Source organism: Plutella xylostella, chromosome 22 (assembly GCF_932276165.1).
Source record: "Plutella xylostella chromosome 22, ilPluXylo3.1, whole genome shotgun sequence".
Classification (NCBI taxonomy): Eukaryota; Metazoa; Arthropoda; class Insecta; order Lepidoptera; family Plutellidae; genus Plutella; species Plutella xylostella.
Window position 1 is genome coordinate 2,992,100 of NC_064002.1, and position 27,664 is coordinate 3,019,763.

The 27,664-nt window shown below is 37.5% G+C and overlaps 2 protein-coding genes across 3 annotated transcripts in view; one reads left to right on the top strand and one right to left on the bottom strand.

Annotated features, from left to right (window-relative positions):
• Positions 1–677: 677 nt before the first annotated feature.
• LOC105395064 (carboxypeptidase N subunit 2) lies at positions 678–8,185 on the bottom strand. Its single transcript, XM_038105638.2, has 8 exons — positions 7,946–8,185; positions 6,827–6,973; positions 5,013–5,163; positions 4,357–4,500; positions 3,445–3,901; positions 2,871–3,130; positions 1,565–1,690; positions 678–1,090 (listed from the first exon to the last, which is right to left on the bottom strand). Exons 1-8 carry the CDS (start codon positions 7,995–7,997, stop codon positions 838–840), a joined length of 1,590 nt encoding a protein of 529 aa, XP_037961566.2. The 5' UTR covers positions 7,998–8,185; the 3' UTR covers positions 678–837.
• A 4,920-nt stretch (positions 8,186–13,105) lies between these two features.
• LOC105384159 (RYamide receptor) overlaps positions 13,106–27,664 on the top strand; it is a 56,364-nt gene continuing 41,805 nt past the window's right edge. Inside the window, exon 1 of one of the 2 annotated variants that reach the window (XM_048628921.1) lies at positions 13,106–13,744. In XM_048628921.1, coding sequence (XP_048484878.1) covers positions 13,734–13,744 — 11 coding nt within the window. In that variant the 5' untranslated portion in view covers positions 13,106–13,733. The remainder of the gene's footprint in view (positions 13,745–27,664) is intronic. The other variant, XM_048628920.1, reaches the window with a different exon arrangement.

The window sequence follows — 27,664 nt, forward strand, 5'->3', positions numbered from 1 at the left end:
ATTGACACTGAAGAAACTGAAACCGTAATTTATGTGTACCTATATATAGGTAAATCGTACATTATACTATTCATGGTATTATTCAATGTCAAAATTGATTAATCAAACAAATTAAAATACAATATCATATGTTACAAAATAATAATATCTTTATTTCAAATACTTATATAGGTACTTACATTATTTTAAAAGAAATAGATTAGCGATAAGTTGCCTATTAAATGGATATTTTATCTTGCGTATCAGTGGATTGCAGTGATTGGTAATTTGCCGATTCGAAACGCTATCTTTCTTATCATAAAATTTATTTCCTTTCATTAAAATAAGTAATGACTAATGACGTGTTATCATTATCACAAATTGATAGTTTATCAAAATAACAAACGTTCACCAAAATAGTTATTAGTTAATATTTTAATTAGGTTCCTGTTCATAGCAAAATTACTTACTAACTGATTAATATTATGACCATACCTACGTGCAAACATGAAAATAGCCGCCGGTGCACCCATGTCATGCCAAGATCCCAACTAACTAACATTTCCAACTATAGAACAATGCGGAATCGGGTGTAATGTTTCCAACTACGGTGGCGGTTGTGAACTACTTTCAACATTCAAAAGTTCCATTTAGGTGTGTAGGTAAATTATTGTAATTTAACAATCATCTTAATTAAATTTATTTATTGGTAATTCATTAAATCATAAAATGTATTCATCAATACCTATAAAATAGATAACATCAGCAATTGACCGAATTTTCAAATGCGACAGAACTCTAGCAAATCGCAATAACTAGTACCACGAATCAACAGTAGTGACGTCACAGTAGTGCAACCTAGTGCCACGGATCTACAGTAGTGACGTCATGATTATGCTCCATGCTGTCTTGCGGTTTCCGGTTCACAGTCACATTGAGAGCCAGCAGCTGCTGTATGGGCAGCCGTGGGGACAGGTTCACCATGCTGGCCCACTGCCCGTCGCAGAGCTCTGGGAACTTCAGCTTCTTGAGGAAGTGGCCCTCCATGTACCAGGGCGACACGCAGGTCGGGGAGTAGTCCCAGAGCTTCATCTCGTTGAGACGCACCCAGCTGTGGAGACGGTTGAGTGACATTGGAATGACGGAATATGGAGAAGAAATGATTTGAGATGTGGGTTTGGATAGTGGTATAATATTAGGGTAATGTAGTACATAGTGAAAAGTTGCGGGACCAAGTTTTGGTTAAGAAGTATTTTTATTAAAGATCGCTTCGTCTTGCTTGAAAGATTTTTCCGTTTAGATTTTTCATACAAAAGGATTTTCACGCTAATTCCCGTTCCCGTAGGAATTTCGTGAATTCCTTGCTTAGTGCACCTCTACGGTACCTAAGCTACGTCGCTTCCAAATTTCAAGTGCCTAAGTTTATTTTTTATTTTTATTTTACTTTGTTAAGGACAAAAAACAGTTATACATTAAAGTGTACATTACATAGGTACATTGGGTTAGTTTACGTTTAGCCGTTTAGGCTGTACGTTCATGCCCAATCAGTCACTTTCTTCTTTGATTAATTAATAAATATACTTACGCAGATATATAGAGGGTGTGACAGTCGCAGTGCCAGGGGTTCCCGCTGAGCCGCACCACGGCCAGCTTGGGCGTGAAGTCCAGGGTCCGTGACGGCAGCGACGGGAACAGGTTGCCGTCCAGGTATCTGAATAACAAAGTCAAAGTCAAAGTCACAGGACATTGGTGTCGATCCTAAAGGCATATAGAAAATCTAAAGAAAATGAGATTCACATCACACAGTTAAGTAGGTGGTTATTGAACGCTTTCAACCTACTGCCACTACTTTGCTCCCCGTTTATTAAATATGTACCTACTGTAAATTTTTAAATACAAAACAAAAAAATGTGATGAATGTCATATTTTTTTCTCAAATTTTTTATCCAATCAAAATTGCTATTTAAACTTATTACGCACTATGATATTGTCATGATTTCTATGTCATATTCATAGCGATTCCGATCGATGGCATCAATTTAATGTAATAACAAAGAAATTCCATTAAAAATACAATTCTCATCTCATCATGTTATCTTATGTGACCCGGAAAGGCTTACGCTGAAAGCTGACGTGGAAAAAGTTGTTATTATTACCAACTTCTATATAATCTAATTATACATAGGCCCCATCGAATATAGGCCAGACTCAGAGCATCGGTCCCCAATCACAAATAAAATACTTAGAGAAAAACAAAGGAAGGGAATGATGTAAACATCGGAGTCAATTGTCTAATGAAAGTAATTAACTAATTAACCATGCCTCTGACCTAACGAAATTTTCCTTCTTATTGATCGAAACATAACTAAGACCGTTAATTACCTATCCAAATTAAAGCCAAATTAATTTAGTGTGAAGAATTTTTCATCGTGCCAAATCGATGCTCGTTTGTTTTGAAAATTAGTTGAGAAGGGCGATAACTTATTGAGCCTACGGACCGCGGTTATTCATTGCAGAAATTATAATTATAATACTTATAGTTAAATAAAATGTAGAGCTCATCCATTACAAACACAAAAATTAATAATTATAATAATAACAAATATCAAACGTTATTTTTTTATAAGTACCTAAGCATCAGAGAAATACTTAAGTCTTATTTACGTATATGAGAACTTATTCAATAAATTTTATAAGGATTTCCTCAAACTCTCTGTAGAACATGCAGTTGAATGTTATAATAATATATTTTATACTCAGTAGTAGATTCTATTACAGTCCGCTATAGGTACTAAAGATGCTAAAAATGACAATACAGCGTGAAAATACATTTTGTATTTCCAAGGCACTTTATAGAACGTGAAAACATAAAGTGCCCATTCAGAACTTACAAAGTAGTGAGATTCTTCAGCGTAGAAAATGTTTTGTAATGGACTCCGTGGAGTTTATTGTCCGACAGAAGCAGTGACGCCAGATGTTCCAGCCCCTCGAAAGTGGTGACATTCAAATATCGAAGGTTATTCTTTGACAGGTCTATCTTTTCTAACTTCGTGCAGTTCGAGAATATGTAGTCGGGCAGTTCGGACAAGTCGTTTTCTTTTAGCTCGAGGTGACGCAACGCCTCGAGGTTTTCGAACTCGATGCCGGTTAGCTATAAAAAAAGTTGAATGATTATAATTATGTTTTTAGTTTAATTGTAATTGAGTACTTGTGATCCGGTTTCGTTTTAATTTCCTGCTGTAAATTATTAAACTAAACAAATAAAAACCTGTGTTATTTGTCAACATAAATAGTATCCTAAATCAAATAAAAATCAAGTTTATAGTAAGTTAGTGATTTCTGTGAATGCTGACTCACAAAGAGCGTCACAACGAACGTTCCAAGAATTTCTTATTCTATACTGAGACGGGCGGCGTTCCACACTACGTTTACCTATAAAAAGTCTACGTAACAGTGAAAACTTACACTCTTTATGTTATTACTGGAAAGATCCAGGTACACCAGGGAGCGGAGGCTCGAGAACAGCCGTTTGGGAACCGCGTGGAGCTTGTTGTGGTCCAGCATCAACGTTTCCAGAGAAACCAAACTTTTGAACGCATTCCCTGAAATGTTACTGATCCTGTTCTCCGAGAGTTTCAAGATTTGCAAAGACTTCAAATGAAACGTTCCGTTTTCGATTCTCTGTATCTTGTTCTTGGATAGGTCCAGTATCTGTAGCGCCGCCAGTCCCACGAAACTGCCAGAGGGGATGTAGATTAATTGGTTTTTTGAGAGATCGATGGTGTCGAGCTGGGAGCTGTTGGCGAACAGTTTCTCCGGTAGAGTGTACAGGAAATTGTTGGACAGATCGACGTGGAAAAGATTTTTCGTGGTCCGGAACGCCTCGCTATCAATTTCCTCGATGTAATTCCTTTGTAAGCGTCTGCAAATAAAAAGGTTTTTTGGTCTTGTAAGGAAATACCGTCAACAATGAGACGATTCGTTAACTTAAGTCGGGCAATCTTGTTTTTTTCTTTACGCTAGCAGCCGGAGGCTAAACAGTGTACACAACAATAACAATATAGGTATTTCTCTAACTAAGACCAAAGTTGTTAAGGTTTCAGCCCTATGCTATTGTACTCTAAAAGAAACAAATCATTAAAACGGACAGAATGAGGGGTAATTATTATGGGACGGAAAACGGACAAGGAAAACACCGTGAGTGAAACCCGAAACCATTCGGAATGCGAAGATGCGTGAATTAGCCTTGTTTTTTGCGTATTTTACTTGATCCCTCAGAGGTTAACAGTCGCGACCTAACATAACACATATATAATTATAATTAGGTACATAACATCTCGATATAGTCGTGTTAAGCTCGTAATAAAGGTTGCTTACAGTATTCTGAGGTTGCACAGCGATTCGAAAATGCCTGGTGGCAAGAATTCCACTCGATTATCAAACATATCCAGTTCGGTTAGTGATCGCATACCTTTGAAGGTGCTCTTGTGTAATGTACGCAATTTATTAGTACCAAGATCTCTGAAACAAAAGGTTCTTTTTTTAAATACTGAAGTTCCTACCTAATAAGTTTTAGCATTGTTTCTCTTTACATAATAATAATAATAACATAATATGGTGCCCATGTTGCCAGTTCGTCCACTCCATGACTTCGTATTTAAAACAATATACTAAAACCGAAACTCTGTATGTAGGTAACGGATCGAGGGTGGTACAACATAATACAAGAAAATAATTCATAAAATTCATATTTGTATCGAACAAAATTTGTTCAGCATGCATGACCCCCAGAGTTACCCCGTATCTGTTTACTAGCACTATTTTTCTACACCCTGTATAATTGAACTCTTAGATTAACAATATACGAACAAGATGGAGTGTCAGTGCAAAAGAAACTGAGCTCTTTTTTGAATTAGTTCGGTTGGAAGATTTGTAACCTAATTTTTTGCTTTGTGCAAATTTTTTACTTTGTTTTTGTAGGTATGTGACAAACCATCTTGTCCGTATATTGCTAATCTAATCTTGACACTAACATGTGCAGTAGATCAGTGGGTACGACCAGGTCGGCGGTGAGCGCCGTGAGTCCGGAGCGCCAGCAGGTCAGGGACTTCCGGACCGGGTCGCATCTGCAGGTCCCCTTGCCGCACTGCCGCCACCGGGACTGCCCGTAACTCACTGTCCACACTGAAAACATCATAGGTTAACTTAGAAAAGAGGGATGAGAATGAAGGCAAGCGTCCATATTTCGAAATCGTACGCTACGGAGGCATCGTAGTCAGTAAGTATTCTTTGTATAGAAATTCACACAAGTGCGTCCACTTCATCGGTATTGTCGACGCTGTTTCTTAATAGATAAATTTATGATAATCCGTTTGATGATAGACGTAAAGACTACACGTCTGCAGATGCATCCGCAGACGTGTAGTGGCGCCATAAAATACCGAAGGGCGGACGCTTACCTTAAAAAAGATGAAATACACATTATCCTATTTAGGTACTAATTAATTGCGTTTCGCCTTTGCTATGAGCTGTAAGAATAGTAGAGAAGAAATAAATACACGTTTATTTATGAACTAATTAATTGCGCTTCACTTGGCTATGAGCATATAAGAATAGGGAGGAAACACACGGTTACCTATTTATGAAAGAGCTAATTAAACAAACATCTTTGCCTATGTTTTAAAAATACGATTCGGGCTCGCAATCCAAAGACGATCGAATGGTGTAGTGGTTAGTGACCCTGACTGCTATGCCGACTGTTCGATTCCCGGCTGGGGCAGATATTTGTTTAAAGACAGATATTTGTACTCGGGTCTTGTGTGTTGGTATTTTTATTTTGTATGTATATTTATGTATGTATTTGTGTAGATATATCAGCTGTCCCGACACCCATGACACAAGTTCTGCCTAGCTTGGGGTCGGATGGCTGTGTGTGAGATGTCCCCACATATTTATTTATTTAATTAAATATTGCACAGTAGTTGAGCTGATATAACTCAAAATCTTAGCTCTCAAATTGTCCAGAAAAGACATTCAATTTCGTTCTTTCCAAGGTTAGTCTACTGAAATTAAGTTATTTAAATTTACTTGCTTTGGAACAAGGAATAGCCAAATCAAATTGTGATGGATTTAAATAAACCAATTTGTTAAAGTAAAAACTTGGTACTAAGTTAAAGTTGAATTTTTGGATCGGTGTAGTACAGTAAGAGGCAGATAAACCTGACCCCTCAGAAGCATTGTTACTATGAGACAAGGGTCAGGTTTTTCTGCACCTAACCGTACCTACAAAATACCTTTTTGTGTATAAATTCTTAATAGGTAAGTTGCACTAGGGTAATCCTTGGTCGCTGCTCGAATGAAAGTCATGTAGGTATTCAACCTATAAGTAGATAAGTGAAATTGTGAAAGCTTCACATCGTAACGCACGATGAGAATGAATGAAACGCGCGTTTTTTGCGTAAAATACCTTAAAAATTGTAGAGATCGCTTGTTAATTGTTAACAAATACATAATAGGTATCTCTACATTGGAGTGTTTGCATTTTGAAAGTGGAACTTCTTCATAGCTCGTGAGTGAAGGTATATCATCATATATATTGTGGTTATCGCTTGGCTTTAAATATATTTTAGTTTAGGTTTAGCAGGTTAACAATTATTTAATTTAAATTTTTAGGTATTGTTTACTTTAGTCTTACTGAATGCTGTTGCATGCCTGTAACTATACTGGTGCAGAGATATAATAATAACCTCTGATTATGTCTTTATAATGTATGATAATAATGTGCTGTTGGTGTGTCTATTTTTGTAAAATAAAAATATTGCCAAATGTTACACATAGCATTGTATACCTGGCTGTTCAATGGCCCTCAGGCGGCGGTCGAGCTGCCTCCACTGCACGTCCGTGGCGCACCCTGTAGCTGTCGGGTCCGGGTGTGCAGGGTCCTTGCGCGCCACCACCGCGTCAAACACGTCACAGGCGCTCAGTGTGCACTCTCCTTAAAATTGACCAGTTTGAAGAAAAAAAAAGCTTCATAAAAAATAACAAAAAATTATACCTTTACGGTTTGCATTGTAAATCCTACTAATCATATAATAACTTTTTAAGGCGTAATGGCGCTCGCGAGCAACAGCTAGTTAGTTTAAAATTGCAACAGTTTTCAGGCAAAGTAATACTTAGTATACTTTACCTTCGCATTGTTGCCACCACCACCGTTGTTAATCTAAGATTGCCACGTTAAAAAAACAAAAACCAATGACTGGATGGTTTTATTTTATATTTAATTAAATAAAAATATAGGTACATATAATATTATCTAGTTACTTCATAATTGCCGCTGAATAAGAAGTTAAAGACTATACAGGAGCAGTTAACTGCTGAAAGGGTTGAGAATTTCTTTGGCACAAAATCTAACTTGACATTTTCTTGAACAAATGAAACATTCAGAAACAAGTCGCGTGGCGGTGGCAGTAACGATATGCAATTTTAAACCCATTTGCCTGAACGTTCTAGTCTGAGAGGAGCATTTTAACTGGGAGCGAGAAAAAACGGCGTTTCTTAGAATTGTAGCTATATTTGGATTTTCTTTAGTTTTCACTTAAAAAAAACTATTTAAGCAGTCCTGTACTTGTACAGGGTGTTGCAAAAAGAGTAAACTAAGTCGAAACCTACGTGTGTATGTTATAATATATCTAAGCCCGAAAAAGAAATCAGAATGTCAAAATTCGCGCATTATATAGGTACTAAACAGCGCGACTAATAGTAATTAAAACGTGCTTAATTATTTTTCAATGCAGCAAAGTAAAAACATACAACGGAGCGTAAATTAAGTGTATATTTAATATTTACCTAATAATATAATATATAATTGAAATAAAAACAATTATAAACATCGAAATACCTAACAATATAATCGTTACCAAAATTCAGCAGTATGCACACGGAAATTTGAATAGAATGTTTTATGTACCTTTAATCCTTGTTAACGAGGCGATTACTAAAACAGCAACCAGCGCCATCATTTGCCGAGTTTGTGGAACAGCCGATACGCACAACACGAGGTACTCTACCCACTGGCCTATCTGCGTGATTTAATCTATGGGCCACCGCTGTGGATGGGTTCATGCAGCAAGTTTGATTTCAGCGGATTTTTTCATATTGGCTATTTAGTTTTCCACTGCTGGGCAAAGGCCTTCCCTTTTTTCAGCCACACCCTTCGATTCTGTGCACTCTCAGCCCAGTAATAAACTTAACAAAACACAAATAACAAATACAAAAAGCATAATATTAAGCTTACTTAAACGTTTATCACTAAAACATTTTGATACTCATTATTAAGTTTTTTTTAATACAGTAAATTACGAATGTAGCCAACATAATGTCGATATTTCCTTATTAAAAGATTTATGAAATATAGCGGTTCCCGCGAGCTTCGCTTCGCCTTAAAAAAAATCCCGTGGGAATTCTGGTATAAAAAATAGCCTATGTTCTTTCCCGGGGTCTAGGCCATCTGTATACCAAATTTCATTCAAATCCGTTCAGTAGTTTTGGCGTGAAAGAGTAACAGACAGACAGACAGACACAGTTACTTTCGCATTTATAATAATAGTTAGGAATTAGGATACCTACTTTCGTTACGTTACAAAGTCAAATAAATACTAACTACGACTGCATTGCATAAATCCGTCCACGAATTTATTTCTATCATAATTAACCAGTTAGCCAAATTGATTGTGTCCGCACCAGTGTCCATGCACACTGAAAATGATGTACACATCATCCTGTCAATATTTTACATTGATTATAGAGTGATCCCACAAATCTAAACTATATACTATACGCATCTAGTACATGTAATTTTTCAGGACTTTATCGGTGACAAACACACGAGCTAGACTAGGGTCTTTGTCACCGTGGTGAAAGGATTTACCAGTCAGGTTATTGTCAGTTGATTCTTTCGTGCATCGCAAGACTAGATTTTACAAGGGACTGGATTGAGAAATTACGCGATTTCTAGATAGATAGAATATTCTTTATTTGTACACACACACATAAAAGAAACTTACAAAACTTAAATACTAACAAATATGTACAAAAATGGCGGTCTTATCGCTTAGAGCGATTTTTTCAAGACAACCTTAGGGTGGAAGGATATTTTGTTTAAAGAGGGGTCAAGTGTACTTAAAGAATTCTAAAGGAAAAATTCAAATAATGATTTAGTTATTATATTATAAGTCCCTACAAAGTAAATCTATAAACTTACATGTAATTATACTTATATACCTAAAATTAGGATATATATTTTATTGGGTAAACACATGTTTTACACATGCTTTACCTTCTGTATTTGAAGCAGCTCTATTGCTTTTAATACCATATTGTACTTTATTAAATTGTGTTTGTAAGAACATTGTCTTCAAGTATTGAAATTGAAAACTTCTTCGGAAATGATACCTAAAATTCATTTTCAGAGGTGAAACTTATTAGGTACTTTAGGTGTGTTTGTTTGGGTATCTTGAACTTATTACCCTTATAAACTATGAATTTATATTTCTAAGTTTACACCTACTCGGGGAAACTCCAAACTTCACTGATGACTTAACATTAAACTTTCAGTCCACCTCGAATATATTATACACAGTTTACACACTTTAAAGGTACACAGGTAGGTACTTAATTATATTAGGGCCTGTTACACAATGTTTTGATTATGGCTATCTGTGGGATAAAATATAATGCTGTCACTCTCTGTAATTATGTTTTAGTTAGACAGTGACACAATGTTTTTTTACCATACTGGCAGCCATTATCCAGACATTGCGAAACAGGCTTTTAATGTCATAATCTTTTAGTTTTTTTTTTAAATTTACATAATTAGAGACCTGTCACATTTTTAACCAACTTCGAAGAAAGGATTCTCTTCTTACGAAACATACAGTATTTGAAAACGAATGTCCTCCTTAGTATTTCTATTTTCAAGGCGCCATTGTTCCAGCCTTGAAGTAATCCATTCTAATTGAGTAATGTAGCGCCCGATGGTTAGGGCACAACAAAATAACCTACTAGTAAAGCTCTCTCATCAATCACTAACTCTTAAACCAGACTTTTTCGTCCGGCACTATACTTGAGACAGACAGTGGATTCGGTCGTTTCGGCTCTACTCTATACGAATCAAGTAAGAAATTTACTGAATTCTATTTAAAAAATATATATAAAAAAACAACCCAAAAAAAAAAAACTCGGGAGAATGTCGCCAAGTAAACATAATTATGTTAGAGGTCTCTTTTATTGTTCCGTTCCATCTAACTGTTATAAAACCACAGATTAATAAATGGCCTCACGGTTCGCTCTATAAAACTATCGTCAAATTCAATTTATACTTATATTTTTTTGGTAAATCTAGTTTGAAGACCGTATTGAAAATTACTTTGTCATGTGAAGACCTGAAGAGTATAACTCAAATACCAAGTACAACTAGGATCATAAACAAACACTTGCGGTTCTCTTATATCCTGTATTTTATGATCAGCTGGGACTGACCCGCCGCCCCCGCCTAAGCTATAAATCCTATGCAAACTACAAGTTAACTGGGTGATAGGAAAAATGTATCACTTGATACTTTGATATTTTTAGTTTACTAGCTACTAGATAGATCAGTAGTTTTTCCGGAAAAACTAAAGAGTTATAAATATATTAATGATCAACTTTCAAATACAAAAATACAATAGAAATCAAACCTTATTACATTACGAAAAATACCGCTGAACAAAGTACACAGAAAAAAGTGTAAGGTAAGACATAACCTTAAAGTAAGTACTCTTTCAACAGCTCAAGTTACGCAAACAAAAGCCTTTATCTCGCTACAACATAAATTACTAAAACAAAAGTGATTATCCCGGGAGGGACACTTAAACGTGCCTCTTTATAGGGCATTAAGCCCTTTATTTTCATCTGTAATTGGAAATTGAGTGACGACAAGCTAAAATAAGGCACCGGCGGGTTACTCTGACTTTACGGATGTATATTAAATCTGTGTAATGAGTTATGACTCTAACATGCGTAATGGTTGCGATTATGAAGGCACTTATTCTACATTTGAGTACTTTCTCAACTTATATTTGGGAAATGAGATTTACGCAGTCCATCATGAAGTCTAATTTCGAACAATAATAACACGTTTTTATTTAAAAGTACGTAAACAGCTCAGAATCGCTACCATTTCTAAAACTATAAAACTTTTTGATTTTCCATAACTTGAAAGTTAGGTAATACTTGTTTAAATATACAATATATCTTACCCTGCCCACAACCGACTTTTTGTAAGACAGTTTTTTTACTGACTTCTTTTAGGCCGCGTGTGTTAAATGCACTATTGCAATTTCACATTCTATTTTTCTCCTACAAAAAGTCAGTCACTAATATTGTCGGTCGTGTGGGGACACCCTTTAAACTTTGTATAGTTACTCAAGAGTCATCTGAAATTGTATTTATGTCTGGCGTTGCTGATTTTCAGTAGGGTAACGTAACGTACCTAGGGACATTTTCGACTACCCCAACTTTGAATGAAGCTATCGCAGCGTACAACTAAGATATTAATGTGAACTTTTCTTTATTCGGTAGGATATATAATCTATTATCACTAGTATTTGTGCTTAAGCTTTAGTGTGGCCAAATTTTATTAAATTAAGATAAAAGTAAAAATGCTTGTTTTGACCCAAGGTACGTTACACGTTTGTACCTTGGGACACTGTTTCCTATAGCTTTGTACTATGGAAAATGCAAACTTCTAAATAACGCCTTATATCTCTGTTCTTATTTATTTACTGCATCTCCATTCTGTCTAGTTTCACTCTGGCACTCATAAGAACAGAGATATAAGGCGTTATTTAGATGTTTGCATTTTCCATAGTACAAAGCCATAGGAAACAGTGTCCCAAGGTACAAATTTAATCGTGTCCCAAGGTACAAAAAAGCAATATTTAACCAAAATTTAAATATCTTTATTTTTAATTAATAGGAATCTTTCAGATAATTGCCATGTCATAAAATTAAATAACTGAAAAGTTATACGTGACATCCATGTCTTTATTTTGAGCATGCCTCAATGAGATAAAGCAACACAAAAAACTATACAAAAGCTACTTTTGACTCCAAAATACTTCATACTGTCTTCACCACTCACTAGATGCTGGTATGATAACGAGACTCACTAGTTTTGCCAAGCGAGTAAAATACTATGCCTAGGGTAGAATTTTAATGTGTTTATTTAGCCGGTTTTTAAAATACAATCAATGTCCCGAGGTACAAGCGTCCCAAGGTACGTTACGTTACCCTACCTACGTAATAGCCAATACTCACCTCTTTTTAATAACAGCCAGATTCATTATCATTTCATATCTCGTACTTACGTAAGCTATGTTTTAGCAAAATGTTTATTGATAAAATGATCTACACCAACACTCCAAACCCAATATTTAACAGCTGATAACGTTTGCCAAAAAAGGTAAATATATTCTTATGTAGTCCCATCCAAGTACATATATTTGATACTGGATACTAAATTTTTGAGTGCATTCGCTGTACGGTGTAAGTATAATAAGTGTATTCCTGCAAAATTTGATGAATATCGAACATACTCATACCATTCAGACCTTATCAATAACATCCAGGTTCTAGACTGCATATAGGTTTAATTGCATAGTGAAAGGAAATGAATCCATGAAATATTTATGAAAAAACGTTATTATGTAGGTACTTATATTAGTATTACTATTTTGTTCGTAGACTGAATGAATTATACCCGGATTTACATCTAAGATCGTCTAGAAAAGATGAACTTTTGTGACATGCAAGTCTGCGATACTGTGCATGACTAGTATTAATTATTATATTATTAATAATAATATTAATATTAATAATAAATCTTTATTTCAATAATTATAGCCAAACGAACTAATCTGTTTTGTAATTTCAATCCATTATAATTATGCAAGCCGCTTTATTCGACACAATAAAATTAAACAAAATCTACACAAGCAACGGTCAAATCCAAAACAAGTCGTGGCTTCCGGACAAGCTGCCTAGGAGAGTACAGTCGGATTCCGACGCACGTCTCACGAGCGTCGCGATGTAGCGGCGGCCGCGGCAGTAGCAGACAGCCGCGCGCGATCACCGCACCACCGAGCCGCGGCTGAAACATTCACGCCCGTAAACACAAACTTTATGTACATTGCAATAACTACCTATTTTTAGTTTATTTCGCAAACCCCGGACGATTGAATGCGATTGATGATAAAAGTTGTAGTTAATAGAAAGTTTTGGTGTAGTTGGTGTTTTAATAGTTCGATTAAACTTCGTAATAGTTCGTTAATCAAGTTTAATAGAGTTAATAAAAGTTAGTTTAATTATTTAAGTAGTTTGTAAATAGAAGGTACACACCAAATGCAATAATAATCCGTCTTCGCTTAGCTAAGTGAACTGTGCTAGTTTAAGTACTCTTAAATCGTCATTGTTACATTCAAATACGGCGTACAGAGCCGAGTTTGCTGAAACAATTTCAGGTGGCAAGGTTGTGAATACAGTTAGTGCGCTATGTCAACTTTGGAAGTGGGGACGAGTGATAATCGCTGTGCAAACAAACCATAAGCCTCTGGACCGGAGTTTCAGATCTTGTATTTTCCCACCTCGTTAGAGTTTCCTAACAAACCTTTGTGCTGTGATAATCTTCAACCATTCTTCGGTTGTTCCACCTTCTCATCATGGATTCCAGGTAAGAAACAGCTCCTTTGTAGTTTTGGTAAAGCGAAAACAAATATTGTGCATGCTTGGTCTGGAGATAAAGATAACGTGTGTATTTGTTCAAGTTAATACCCCCGGCAAACTAACAAAGTAAAGACCTTCCGATGTTGATATTGGGGTTAAATCGAATTATAGTTTGTCTGATTAATTAATGTGTGTTTTGTAACATTGATATTGAATTGTTAAAAAGGTTTTAGTCATTGATCTAGCTAGGTAGAAACCTGTACAAAATGCGTAGATATGTGTATATTTACAAAAGTATACTAAAGGATCCCTCTAGTGACGTGGCAACTGTACTAGGGTTTCTATAATGACGAAAAACTTATGAACATAACCATATGGTTAAAATATAGCCAATATTATAATTATTTCAAAAGTTGTATATGTAGTATACTAGAATAATTACAACTGTATCCGTTCCCAAGGTACGAGGCCATGTCTACACAGATAAATAACGTCTCATAAACATGGTACTTACTGCTCTTCGTTAGGATTGACGCAAACATATTAATAAAATTAGCAAGTACTTAACCTGTACAAAAAGTTCACATCAAACGCTGTACAAAATGTGTAATCTTAACTGAGGTACTGTCTGATTTACACGTGAGAACTTTAAGTTAGTCAAACTTGAATATGGAATGCAGCGCTGTGATTCGCTGAATTTTCATGCAGCAGGACTTAAACTCATGCTTAGATATTTGAACTCTAGTAAAAAATTGGGCCATATGCCGGTCAAAATCATTCACAGTATCAGAATAACATGAGAACCTATACTACGTAGACTAGGTACAAACAAAAAGCATGTACTTAAGTAACTAATTATATACAGATTAAGCGAACTTCTCGAGGGCAAGTAAATTTTTGCATATACTTAATCAAATAGTAGGTAGGTAAGTATATAGTTTTTATTCTTACTAGAAAAAATATGGTGGATATTTTAGGTTGTCGAGTATACTGACCTGCCATAGGGAAACCATGACTCTCGATGATACAATAATAATAATATTATGTTTAGTACTAGGTACATGTCATGTACCTATACAGGTAAATACATCTTGATTTACGCACAAGTTTAGTTTTTGCCTGACAAACGGGAAACGAAAAAAATGGTTTCCATGATACTAGCTAGCTTAAATTGAAAATATAAAAAAACATAGGAATTGTCTAGCTGAATTTGTTGGTAATTGTTAATGATAAGATTGCTGTACCTTCATTTTCTCCATCGATACAAAACTAGGTTGTACATGAATACTTACAAGTACACACGGCAACGTTAAATGGTTGGCAGGGCACACTAACGTAGGTAGTGTATGTGTGTGTCAGCGACGTCGACGTAATTATTTAGTTCTGGGCAACCCACACACGGATATTGTAAGCATGTAGTTGTGCCAGTGACAATGATTCATTGTTTTTATGATATGAAGCAAAATTTTGCAATGAATTGTAATAGATTGAATGGCTCAGTTGGTATGATACAAGACTTACAATAATTGGTATGGTGGTTCAAATCCCTGTGAACTTGCAAAATTCCTTTTTTTTTTTTTTATATTTAGTTTATTTTTTAATATGGCTAATAATAGTATTGTAGTATATACGAATAAGAGCAACACAGAAAGTAAATGAAACAAGTTATTAAGTGTTAAAATTACAAAATTTATTCTTGCCGTAACATAAACATTAAGGATGTTACGTTTTTGTTGTTTTTCGTTTTAAAACATAGTTGTAGTTTATATTAATAAGGAAAATTTTCAATTAGCAGTTTTAAATCATAATAAACATCAGAAAAGGATGGACTGGCTGTTTTACTAAAGTAAATAGGCAAGTCATTAGTTATATGAATCAACATGTTAATTAGCTAGAAATAAGATAACTTATTCCAACCTCAGTAACAATAACATCATTAACACATTGGCTTACCCATAATTGTAAATAATAATAAGTATTTAACAAAATAACTAAAATCTTATACAAATGGAAAAATAAAAATTACTGAGCTAACCCCAATAACTATAATTTTCACCACTTTTTCGCCATAATATCTTACCATCCATCCTTGTCTGACTTAAAGGACTTTTCATCACTAAATATCACCACATTGTTGCACCAATCAAAGTTTAAAATAGTCAGTCGCAAAACGCACTCTGTTTCGACGATGCTGATCGGTTAGAGCAATTTTCTTCGTCGGCCTCCGACACCGCAACCCTGCAGCACGCAAGTGAACCCGTACGGTTTGTAGGGATAGATTATGTGTTGTGGCCGTAGAACGGGTGCTGCAGAACGGATCAGCGCTATGTGCAGCTACGATTTCTCGATGGCGTGGTGATGCATCCGTATAGACGACTACTGTCCCGAATCTGCGTATCGGTGAACCCATAATTGAACAGTTCTCCTCTGCAAACAAAAAAAACAAATACTTAGCTTATACAAATACAAATATTCTAACAGTCAAATAAAATATTTACAATTCTATGTTACTTACCGTTAAACGTCTTGCGATTTCACTAATTGTAATATTTTGTTCATATAATACAATTATCTCCGCCTTTTTGAACATGGTCAAATGACTTTCCACAGTGACTGCGAAGATAAATTAATTATAAATTGACAAATCACAAAGTGAATCACTATGCAGACGCAGAGGTGAATTGTCACTAAAACTAAAAACTAATTTCGTTTATTCATATTGTATGAGGGTAGAATGGTTTTACTTCTCAAATGAAGAACGAATCATATATTTTTAGCGAAGAGAAATAGTCGACAGCTATGCAGCTTGTAGTCATTTGTCAATTTCAAATAAATTTATTTTATACTCAACAGCGTTTAAATTAACGCTAAATTTAAATAAAGTAAAATAAAAATACCCATCAGTGGACTCGAACTCACGACCTATGTTTCATAAGTCTAACTTACTACCAATGAGCTACGAAGAGTATAGCTACAAGTTGTGAAATTTTGCTTCAAGTCAATTTTATAACTATTTGACTTACTCGACCGGTTGATATTTTTATGTCACAGCTGGTGTAAGGGCGTTTGCCTACGCGCAAACTCGTTTGTGCTGTTGTGTGTGTGTGTGTGGTTTGTTACTGGTGTATTTACCGATTTCTGCTTTATTGCACACATAGACCACGTTAGTGTGCACACACACACATACACTACGTTTGTGTGCCCTGCCAACCATTTGGAGGTGCCGTGTGTACCTAAAAGCTTTATTCAGTATTCATTCTTTTCAGTACAGGTGTACAGAAAAGAATGAACTTCGACATTTTCCGCACTAAAAGTTCATAAATTTTTACCAGCCACGAACTGAACGGAATTTTTTTAACGTTTAAAGTTCCACTTTCGCAGTGAATATTTCAGTTTTTAAAGGACTCTGTGGCACAGGAAAAAACTAAATAATTTCATAGTACTTGAACTATTAGTTGGGTTCTATATATTTAGAGACGCGGAGCGTAGTAACAACACCGTGGTATGATCGGAACTGATTTATTAGTCAGTAAACATGGAGGTAGATACATGTAGGTAGGTAAGCAAACATTATAAAATATTGAGATACTGCATTTCTCCCACACTAATTAAGACATATGGCTACAAACAATAACATGATTTGAATACAAGAAAATGACATGGGTATGGTATGACCATATAGGTATGTGTAGGTACATTATGCATTTACAAGAGGTGTTTAAGTATTAAGTACCTAAGTACGTAACAACTAAGTTATAAATAATGTTGTTCATAACAAACTAATAAGTATAATAAGTACACTTCACTTAAAAGGTAAGCATTTCAATATAAAGAGTGAGAACATTAAGAGTGGTTTCATAGACGTTATTTGGGTATAGTTTTAGATCCCACTAAACTTGCATAATAACCTTTAAATACACATGTATACAGGTTAGTCAGTAATTAACTTAACAACTAAAATCCTAACAACATTATATTTAATATCTACCTAACTATATCGCCTAAATCTAATTTCATGCTAAGTACCTAAGCTTCATTTATTAACCTGTTGGGTTGGCGACGGATGCGCATTGGCCGATTTTCGGAAATAAGACCGGAAGGCGCCGCCGTGCCTTCTACAGGGGGCAATGCCGGACCAGCGGGCGCCGCTTGGGCGCCTACGGCTCGTGGTGACGTCACCGGCACTGACTTCAATGACGAAGCCAGCGGAACCGTAGCGACCGTGCGCGCTGTGATCGACTCCGTGTTCCCAGCTGTGGCATGGTTCGACTGAGAAACGGAATGATCCCTCATAATTTGATCTATGTGTCTCTTATGGTATCCGGAACCATCATTCATCAGGTATGTTAATGGACCTATTCGCTTAATTATACTACCTTTGACCCAGAACTCTTTATTATTTTTATATATCTTAAATACGACCTTTGCTCCCTCTTCTAGCTCCCGGCATGTAATTTGACGCTCATTTACCGCTCTTAATTGTCTTCCTCTAACTATCTCCTCCGCGTTGGGAACTAGCAAGTCGAGATTGATGCGCATATTCCGTTTCAACAGTAACTCCGCTGGAGTGCGCCCCGTGGTGCAGTGCGGCGTGGCGCGGTGCATCATCAAGAATGTTTGTAACGCTTCATCAACATCTGCGCCATCCCTAACTGCTTTTTTTAAACATGTTTTGACGAGTTTGACAGTGTTTTCCGCTGCGCCGTTGCTGCTGGGTTTGTAAGGTGATACCGGTATATGTTTTATACCACGGTACCTTAAAAATTCAGCGAACTCCAAACTACTAAACGGCGGGCCGGAGTCTGACACCAGCTCTAGCGGATTTCCAAATCGCGCAAACGTTTCCCTCAAAACTCTGATCGTGTAAAATGCACTAGTGGACTTTACACAAAATGCCTCTATCCATTTTGAATGGGAGTCGATCACGACCAAGTAATAAATACCCATTTTGGGGCTCAGAAAATCTACATGTAGTCGGTACCACGGTGCCTGTGGCCATGCCCACGGGTGTATGGCGGCGCGCGGTGGGCTAGGGCTTTCCATAGTGCACGTGTTGCACTCGCGGCATGTGCGCTCCACATCGGCGTCTAGACGCGGCCACCACACGTAGCTGCGCGCCAGAGCCTTCATGCGCACGGCGCCCTGGTGCGCGGCGTGCAGCGCGGCCAGCACGCGCCCGCGCAGCGCCGCCGGCACCGCCACGCGCGCGCCGCGCATGACGCAGCCGTGCTCCACACTCAACGACTCTCGTACTAGCCAATACGGTCGCAATTCTTCTTTATCACAATACTCCCAATTGCGACGCAAAAAGCTTACCACTTTGGATAACACTGGGTCGAGGCCCGTCTCCTTGGCTATATCTTTATGACTAATAGCGATCCCCTCTTCAATGTGATTAATAAACTCGAAAGTTTCTATATCTGACTCTAATTTATCAACCGACGCTGGCAATCTCGAAAGTGCATCCGCGACACAATTCTCCTCGGATCTTATACACTCAATCTCATAGTTATAGCCACTCAGAATCACCGCCCAGCGCTGAAGACGGCCTGCTATCATTTTCGGAATAGCCTTGTTTTGACTAAAAATTGCTGCTAGTGGCTTGCAGTCTGTAACTAAAATGAACCGTCTGCCGTAGATATAGTGGTTGAATTTATGTACCGCAAAAATAATAGCGAGGCCTTCCCTGCATATTTGAGCATAATTTTTCTCGGCGGTGGAGAGTGACCTCGAAGCGTGCGTCACGGGCCGCTCGACGCCCGCGTCGTCTGTCTGCGTGAGCGCGGCGCCTACCCCGTAGGGGCTCGCGTCACAGTACACGCGCACCGGCCGCGCCGGGTCATAGTGTGCCAGCACGGGCCTGCGACACAACATATCCTTAATGGTGTTGAATGCGCGCTCGCACTCAGGACTCCATTCATATTTTATATCTTTTCTCAAAAGATTATGTAAGGGGTGAAGTATGGTGCTTATATTCGGTAGGAATTTTGCGTAATAATTGACGAGGCCTATGAAAGCTTTTAATCTGTGGACATCTTGAGGCGCCGGTGTATTTTTAATAGCGTCTACCTTTTCAATTTCCGTGTGAAGTCCTTCCGCATCAATAACATAGCCGAGATAGGACACGGACTTCTGAAAAAAACTACATTTCTTTGCCTCGACTTTTAAACCCCATTTGTTTAGAGTTTCGAATACTACTATCAACCTATTCATGTGATCTACCGTGTCTGTGCCCGTGCACAAAATATCATCGCAGTAAATAGTTACGTACTTCATCCTGAACAAATTTTCCATAACTCGCTGGAATTTACTTAAAGCGCATTTTACGCCGAACGGTAATCTGTTATAACAGTAGTTCCCCAAGTGTGTAACGATTACACAAAGCATTTTAGACTCATCAGAGAGTTTTAATTGTTGGTAGGCGTGGCTTAAATCGATTTTACTAAATAATTTACCACCTTGTAACGCTACGAAGATGTCCTCGATCCTTGGAATAGGGTACTTGTCATCCTCTAGGACTGGATTCAAAGTAACTTTGAAATCGCCACACAGTCGAATCGCCCCTGATCGCTTTATAACGGGAACAATGGGCGTGCCCCATTCACTAACTTCTACAGGCGAAATTATTCCTTCGGTTTCTAATCTATTCAGTTCGTTATCGACTGCCTGCCTCAACGCATAAGGAACTTGCCTAGGTTTACAGTAAACGGGTTTCGCACCCGGCGTCACGCTCAAATGAATAACACCGCCATTAAATGTACCTATACCCGGCGAGAACACATTAGGGAACAGCTGACTTAGCTTCGTAAACATTTGTTGATGACTAACGGTGGTGCCTACGTCACGAGGTGGCGCGCGCGCCGGTGCGGCGCCGGTGGCTGTAGTACCCACTTTGTTTACATATTCATGACAGTTAATGCCCAATGCGACCATCCATTGCCTACCCAACAATGCTACCTTATTAGCGCTGTCTACAATAATCAATTCTAAGTTTTCAACTGTGGATTGTTTGTATATAACTTTACATTTTATCATACCTACCGGTGAAACTTTTTGCCCGCAATACATTTTGAGACTTATATTAGTCGGTAGAATATTTAAATTTCCAAAGTATTTTTTATACATGAAGTAAGGAATAATACTCACACCTGCACCGCTATCTATTTGCATGTCCAACTCAATACCATTCACCGACAGTTTACACCACCAGGGCTGGTCGCGCCCCGCACTCATCATGTAGACCGGCACGTCGTCCTCACATTCCTCATCGAAGTGGTAATAGTCTACACCGTCCTCAACCTCGCGATTATGTTGTGCCTCGCACTGCACATTATTTACACTATTGCCGCCTCTTCGCGACTTACACACTTTGGCTATATGGCCCTTTTTGCCACACACAAAACACTCCACATTCACAAATGAGCAGCGGGCTGCTGGATGCAAGCCCGCACACCTGTAGCACCTCTGCTGGGCGCGCGGGCCGGCGCCGCCGCCGCGTCCTCTGCGCGCCTCGTGGTGGGCGGCGGCCCCCTGGCCGCGCCCGGCGCGTGGCCCCGGCCAGCGCGCTCCGTGCACCGCGTGCACGGCCTCCTGACGAGACTGCTCCGCTGCTGCCTCGTTCGTCTTCGAGTCCCGATCTGCCGCTTCCAGCGATAATGCCAACTCTGTAGCTAGTGCGAAGGTCAAACTGGTTTCAGTTAGCAGACGACTGGTCTCGTAGATTTTCTTCCAGATACGTAGTTCCCGTGGTGCCCGTCGTGCCACTGAAGTTGCAATTTTTTGCCAACTGTTTTAGCCTCGCCGTGTATTCGCTCAATGTCTGCCCCGCTTCTTGTTTACAACTCCGGAAACAAATACGCTCTGCTATCTCCGACCGCTTCGGAGACAAGTGTTTTTTAACCTTTTCGACGATATCTTCAAATGTAACATCAGATGGCGCGGATGGGTAACACAAGTCAATGATTAGTTCTAACGTCTCGGGTCCAACCACTGCGATTAAATATTTTGACTGCACCGCCATCTTGATTTGGTTGATGTCGAACCACGCTTTTAACTGACTCACGTAAACACTCCATTTTCCGGAACGAATATCAAATTCCTTAATGTTTAAGGTGGCCAGCGAACCGCTATCACTTGATGTTCCCGGAGGGCTCATCCTCGGTGCCAAATGAACTATTAGTTGGGTTCTATATATTTAGAGACGCGGAGCGTAGTAACAACACCGTGGTATGATCGGAACTGATTTATTAGTCAGTAAACATGGAGGTAGATACATGTAGGTAGGTAAGCAAACATTATAAAATATTGAGATACTGCAGTACTTTTACTGGCTATACCGCGTTAACTGACCTACATAGGTAATTACTCATTTTAACTGAGGCCCCATATTTTAGTTTTGGTTGGGTACATAAATAACATTGCTATGAAATAGCAGTTTTTTACGATTTCAGTGTTTAAGTATAGCAGTAACTTAATTCTACTTAAATAAAAATAAATTTAAACCGTTGTCTTATAAGCTTATAACTAAAACAAAATACAATAGACGGCCTTATCGCTTTAAGTAATCTCTCCCAGTCAACCAGATTAGTGCTATAACATAAGTTGCTCAGTGTGTTGGACACATTGCCAAAAGAAAGTTCATTGATAAAAAATATCCTATGATTGGCAGTTTTGCTACAGTCACATCCACAACTCAGGTGGAGCGTAAAATATATTCGGCAATGGCCCTTCGCCATGAAGACAAAATGGTTATGGTTGAAGAATGGTTGTTAGAAAATTCCAACATGACTTTTTGTAGTATTCTTGTAATTAGACAGCTAACCATAAAAAAGTTACTCTATGGCCTAAGCCTTATGCCTAAGCCTTAGATCTTTACAGTTTCCCAAATTTACAGACTTTATTTCAACGTACATATAGCTGGGTTGTACACATACTGCTGTTCTCTGTTTATTTACTTTTATGCTTTGATGACGTTGCGGTACGGAAGATGTTGTAGGTTATAATAAGTATGGAGGTACATATTATGGAGAATCATATGATATGAAGCCGAGACATTGCTATTTGTATAAATTGTGTAGCGATAATGATTACTGTTTTTTTTACTTTGTTGTCTTAATTAACGTCTGATAAAATGCTGAAAGATAATTAAATAGGTATTACCTATTTATCTTTCAGGATTTTATCTCCCTTTATTTTTGAGTAACAAACGGCGGTCTTATCGCTTAAAGCGATTTCTTCTAGACAAACTTTAATTGGAAGAAATAATATCTAAAAATAGTTCCTTGTAACTACTCTTGCAGATATATACTCACGGGCAATGAAAAGGTTCCACTGAGAAATGCACCAAATTACTCTTAAACTGCAATGGCTAACAGAGCATCAGGATATTACCAACTAAAAACGGTAATATTTTGTTCAAATTTTAAATTAAATGTTTGAAAATATTGGCGTTGTTTGGTGTCGGCATTTTGTGAGAGGAACTTTTTCATTGCCCGTGAGTGTAATTTCATATTTATAATTTTCGATTGGATAAGTAGTTTTGGTTCCACTCTGTTAAAGCTAGGACAGTCCTAAAATAACCATTGGTGTCATCAGAATCGCTACAGTAAATGTGTAGTTTTAACTGTGTGTTTTAACACACAAACGTTTTACAAATTACAAGGTTCAGTGCTAAGTCACCGAGCTTTTTTTTAGGTCTATTATCCGTGACGTAATAGTCCCCTGAAGCTCGTAAATGGTGTTCAATAGGACTTTTATAGTTCATCCATTTAGTGAGCCGCAAGCTGAAGGAGCGGCTATAAGGGTGAGGGCACATGTGACTTGATCTCGTCCAATTTCACATTGGCCGGTTATAAAGCTATAAGCTAAGGATAATTAAGAAAGGAAATAAGTTAAAGATAACAAAGATGTGTGTGTGTGCTTATATGTGTGTGTGTGTGTGTGTAATATTATATACTCGTACTCGCCTTTTACTCGCCTTATCTTCAGGTATACTATCTGTCTATGTTTAATTTAAAAACTGTACTTTGCTCTAAAGTGTTCCGTCAAAATCGAGTACCAACCTGCCTATAATCTGCCTATTCTATTCATACTATATGACATTTAGTCCTATGAGAGCTGCCAGTGAACTAGCCAGCGAACTAAGTCAGCTGAGGGCAGCCAAAGAGTAAATAATACTACGTTGAGAATAAAGCCACGGATCGGACTTCAGTGGTGTCACAGACTCTAATACATAGAGCCTGTTTCACAATGTCTGGATAATGGTTACTTGCGGGATTAAAGATATGCTGTCGCTCTCTGTAATTCAGTTTTAGACAGTGACATCATGTCTTTAATCCCACAGGTAGCCATTATCCAGACATTGTGAAACAGGCCCTTTATTACTTTAATACAATAATAATTCGGTATGTAAAGTAATTTTATGGTGATTGTTTTTATAATTTTAAATTGAAGTATGTCGAAATTTGAGACACTAATTTGAATATTTTTTATTTTACTGCTCTCGTTAATTTTATATAAAAAAATAAAGATTGGCTCTTCGACGATTTTATGACGTCATCCGCTTCCGTGCAGCCGTTGACGTCATCAAGATCGTTACTCTGTGAATATTTACATTCTAGATTGACAGAAGTGACATTGAACAATTGAACATTTTTATTCTCTTTGGTTGAAACTTTAACCTTGTAGGGCGTCTTGAAGGACAAATTATATTTTAATATTTGATAAAATAATCGGAATTTTTGAATATTTTATATTTTTAAGAATGAGGCTCTTATTAGGAACATAATATCTCGAAACGGTTTTGGAATTAGCATCAATTTTTTTTTACTTAACATACCGAATTAAGTATGAAAAATTTGCTGACTGTGTCATAGCGATTGTATTTTTTTTTCATTATATTATCAGAATTAGATACCTCCTGAGGAAAGGTAAGAATCTAAATGTCAAATGAAAAATATAGATAGAAGGCACTCTAACTAACCTCTGCGTTTATCATGCCTTGTGTGCAAGAAACCTATCATTATTTGCTATTAGTTCCTGCAAGGTCAAGACTGAAGGCAATATCAGCACATAGCGTCGTTAACAAACAATACTGCTGAAGTGTACTTGTACGTATAGGTATTTAGCCCCAGCCAAAAGCAATATTGGAGCCACCTCTTTTCTTCCATTTTGAGCGTTCTATCGATCTGGTTTATTAAACTTGAAAAATAAGGTATAGAAGCGTTTCAGCAGCATGTAAAAAATGTAGTAAAGAAAATTATTGGTTGACTGAAAGAAAAACTTAGGTAAGTATAGAATAAATAATTCCTTGCTTTGTCTACTTGCCATCATCATACATACATAATATGCTCACGACTGTAATCCCCGAAGGGGTAGTCAGAGGTGACTCGTAAGTCACCCGCTTTTCGCTGTGCATAATATAATAATAATAATAATAATATGTGGGGACATCTCACACACGGCCATCCGACCCCAAGCTAGGCAGAACCTGTGTTATGGGTGTCGGACAGCTGATATATCTACACAAATACATAGATAGATAGATACTAAATATAAATATCAACACCCAAGACCCGAGTACAAATATCTGTCTTTAAACAAATATCTGCCCCAGCCGGGAATCGAACCCGGGACCTTCGGCATAGCAGTCAGGGCCACTAACCACTACGCCATTCGACCGTCAAAACACAATCAATATGAAACACTTGTATCAAAATAAGCTTGAAATCAGAGGTTACCTAATGCTTTGTAAGAGCTAATATTATTTTATAGATATAACGAGTCAAAGATAACACGGTTAGACCTAAGTCATGTTAAATGGCATATGTCTGCAACGGTACCTAAGAGTGTCATTGTCAGACTTCTCCCATCTCCCCTATACGCGCCCTGAGGCGTGTAATGTCACTCTCAGTAGGTAGTTCAATCTATAAGCATAGATAAATAAGGCGTTAGGGCACAATGAAATTCCGGTTCTAGTTTACCAGACTCGAGCCTACGTCGATAGAGGGTGACTCAGGGGGCCAATTATGAGCAGCTTTGATTCTACGACTTTTAAAACATTGCTGATACCAATTTTATTTTATTAGGTACAAGCTCTATGTAATTTACAGTTGCATCTAGATTCGTTACTTCTTTTTACATACAAGACAGCCTATTGTAAAAGTTTGACAAACATTTGCGATGTCCCAGAGTGCCAGCCAGACAGGCTTTGACATCAAACACAAAATAACTCTAGTACCTTTTTATAGGTCATTAATTAAGCAACAAACAATTTAAGCGAATTAAGTCCGCACGATTACGTGTCTCCATTGTGCGTGTCGTCAACAAACCAATCAGAATACACAAACTTTCCTTATTTATTCGAAAACAATAAAAATGTCACGCAATAAGGATTTTCGCTTTGAACGTTTGAAAGCTGAAAGAGGTTTTCTTTATCAAATCACGATCATATTTAAAATCAGTTTTTTGGGGTGTACTATACGTAAAAGCTTTCTTTAGTGACGTCAATGAATAAGAAGATAGCTGTTCCATATAAAAAAGTGTGGATGTAAATGTAAACTATACAACACCGCTGAAGTAGATTTTCCAGTACCTACTAAGGGTAGCATTCTACAATTGATTATAGGTACAACACAACCGTAACCTAAGAGCTGAGAATCAATAGCACAAGGCAATGAGATGTTGACTTCACGTTGCCTTTGGCTGCCTCACGAGGCATGGGGTTACTCTCCCTTACGAGACATTAAATTGTGTAGCGCTGCTGTGCTAATGATGACCATAGGATGTACCATACGTGAAGGAGTAAAGATATTTCTGAACGAAGCGATATAGAACTATACCGTATCGACTATCGACTATGTCCTGTTTCCTTCTATGACTGTTCTTTTCAAACATTGTTCTCCCGATTTCGGATTTAAAAGGTAAATAAATAACGTTTGTTTGTGAGTTTCCTGCGGTTTAATTTTCATCCCACATACGTGCCGACTGCATGAAAGCTCGTTAGTTATTTTTTTGCCAAACTAGAGTAACCCTTCAGACGCGTTACGAGTTGTATCGCGTGGCATCTCGCTCCCTGTGATACCAACATACAGGGTGTTGCTGAAGTGCGAGAATTATTATATTTAAGTACAGGGCGGAAAGATTAAACGGGCCCTGGAGGGAAACAACATAACTTAAACCTTGCAGTTTTTACAAAAATAAAAATGAAAAATGCAGCTATCCATATTCCTGTAACAGCTATTCAGGGGAAGTGACGTCAGTATGCCCAACCGTTATTCGACAATTATGGACTGAACCAAATCGATTCAATCGATAGGTCTATCTAAGTATAGAGTGTACCAAAAGGCCAACCCCTACTACCTTAGTCCTTAGTAAAAACGTTCCAGTGACATATGGAACGCCACTGGCAGGTAGAATCATTTCATTGCTCGCAAGTGTTATACTGGGGGTCTAGTGCAGGTTTAACAGTTAGGCGAAAACTATAAAAGTTTACGTTTACTCGCATACAAAGTTGCGCCTCTTGCGGAAACTATCACGAAACTTTTGATAGATAATGTATTCAGATGACAGGAGAAAACGTAAACTTTTTTAGTTTTCAAAAATAACAAATCCCGTACTAGAGGCTCTGAAGAGGAATAGGTATTCGCCGAGGCTATGCCTCTTGGTTCTAGTTACTATAGAGCGATAGCATCTGCATCAATGAGGAAATAGTGTGCCAAGGGAACTGATAGATCTATCCCGTTTTTTACGATGCCACTTTTACACAAGTATCGTAAAGTTTATTTCTGTTATGCCGTAGAAAACAACGGTATAAAACGTGTGAATGTTAGTACTAATAAAAGGTACTCACGTAATAAAAAAAACTACTTGTTATTGAGGTGTGTTTACATTTGTACTTAGAAACAAATTAATTAGTGGTAGTGTATGA

What these genes read in the sequence shown, in the direction of transcription:
- LOC105395064 (XM_038105638.2), bottom strand. Translation starts at nt 7,997, where the DNA reads ATGATGGCGCTGGTTGCTGTTTTAGTAATCGCCTCGTTAACAAGGATT. An exon ending in CCAGTAATAACATAAAGAGT is followed by an intron (nt 3,131 to 3,444) that starts GTAAGTTTTCAC and finishes CTTTTTTTATAG; the next exon opens with CTAACCGGCATCGAGTTCGA. An exon ending in CTGAAGAATCTCACTACTTT is followed by an intron (nt 1,691 to 2,870) that starts GTAAGTTCTGAA and finishes TTTGTTATTCAG; the next exon opens with ATACCTGGACGGCAACCTGT.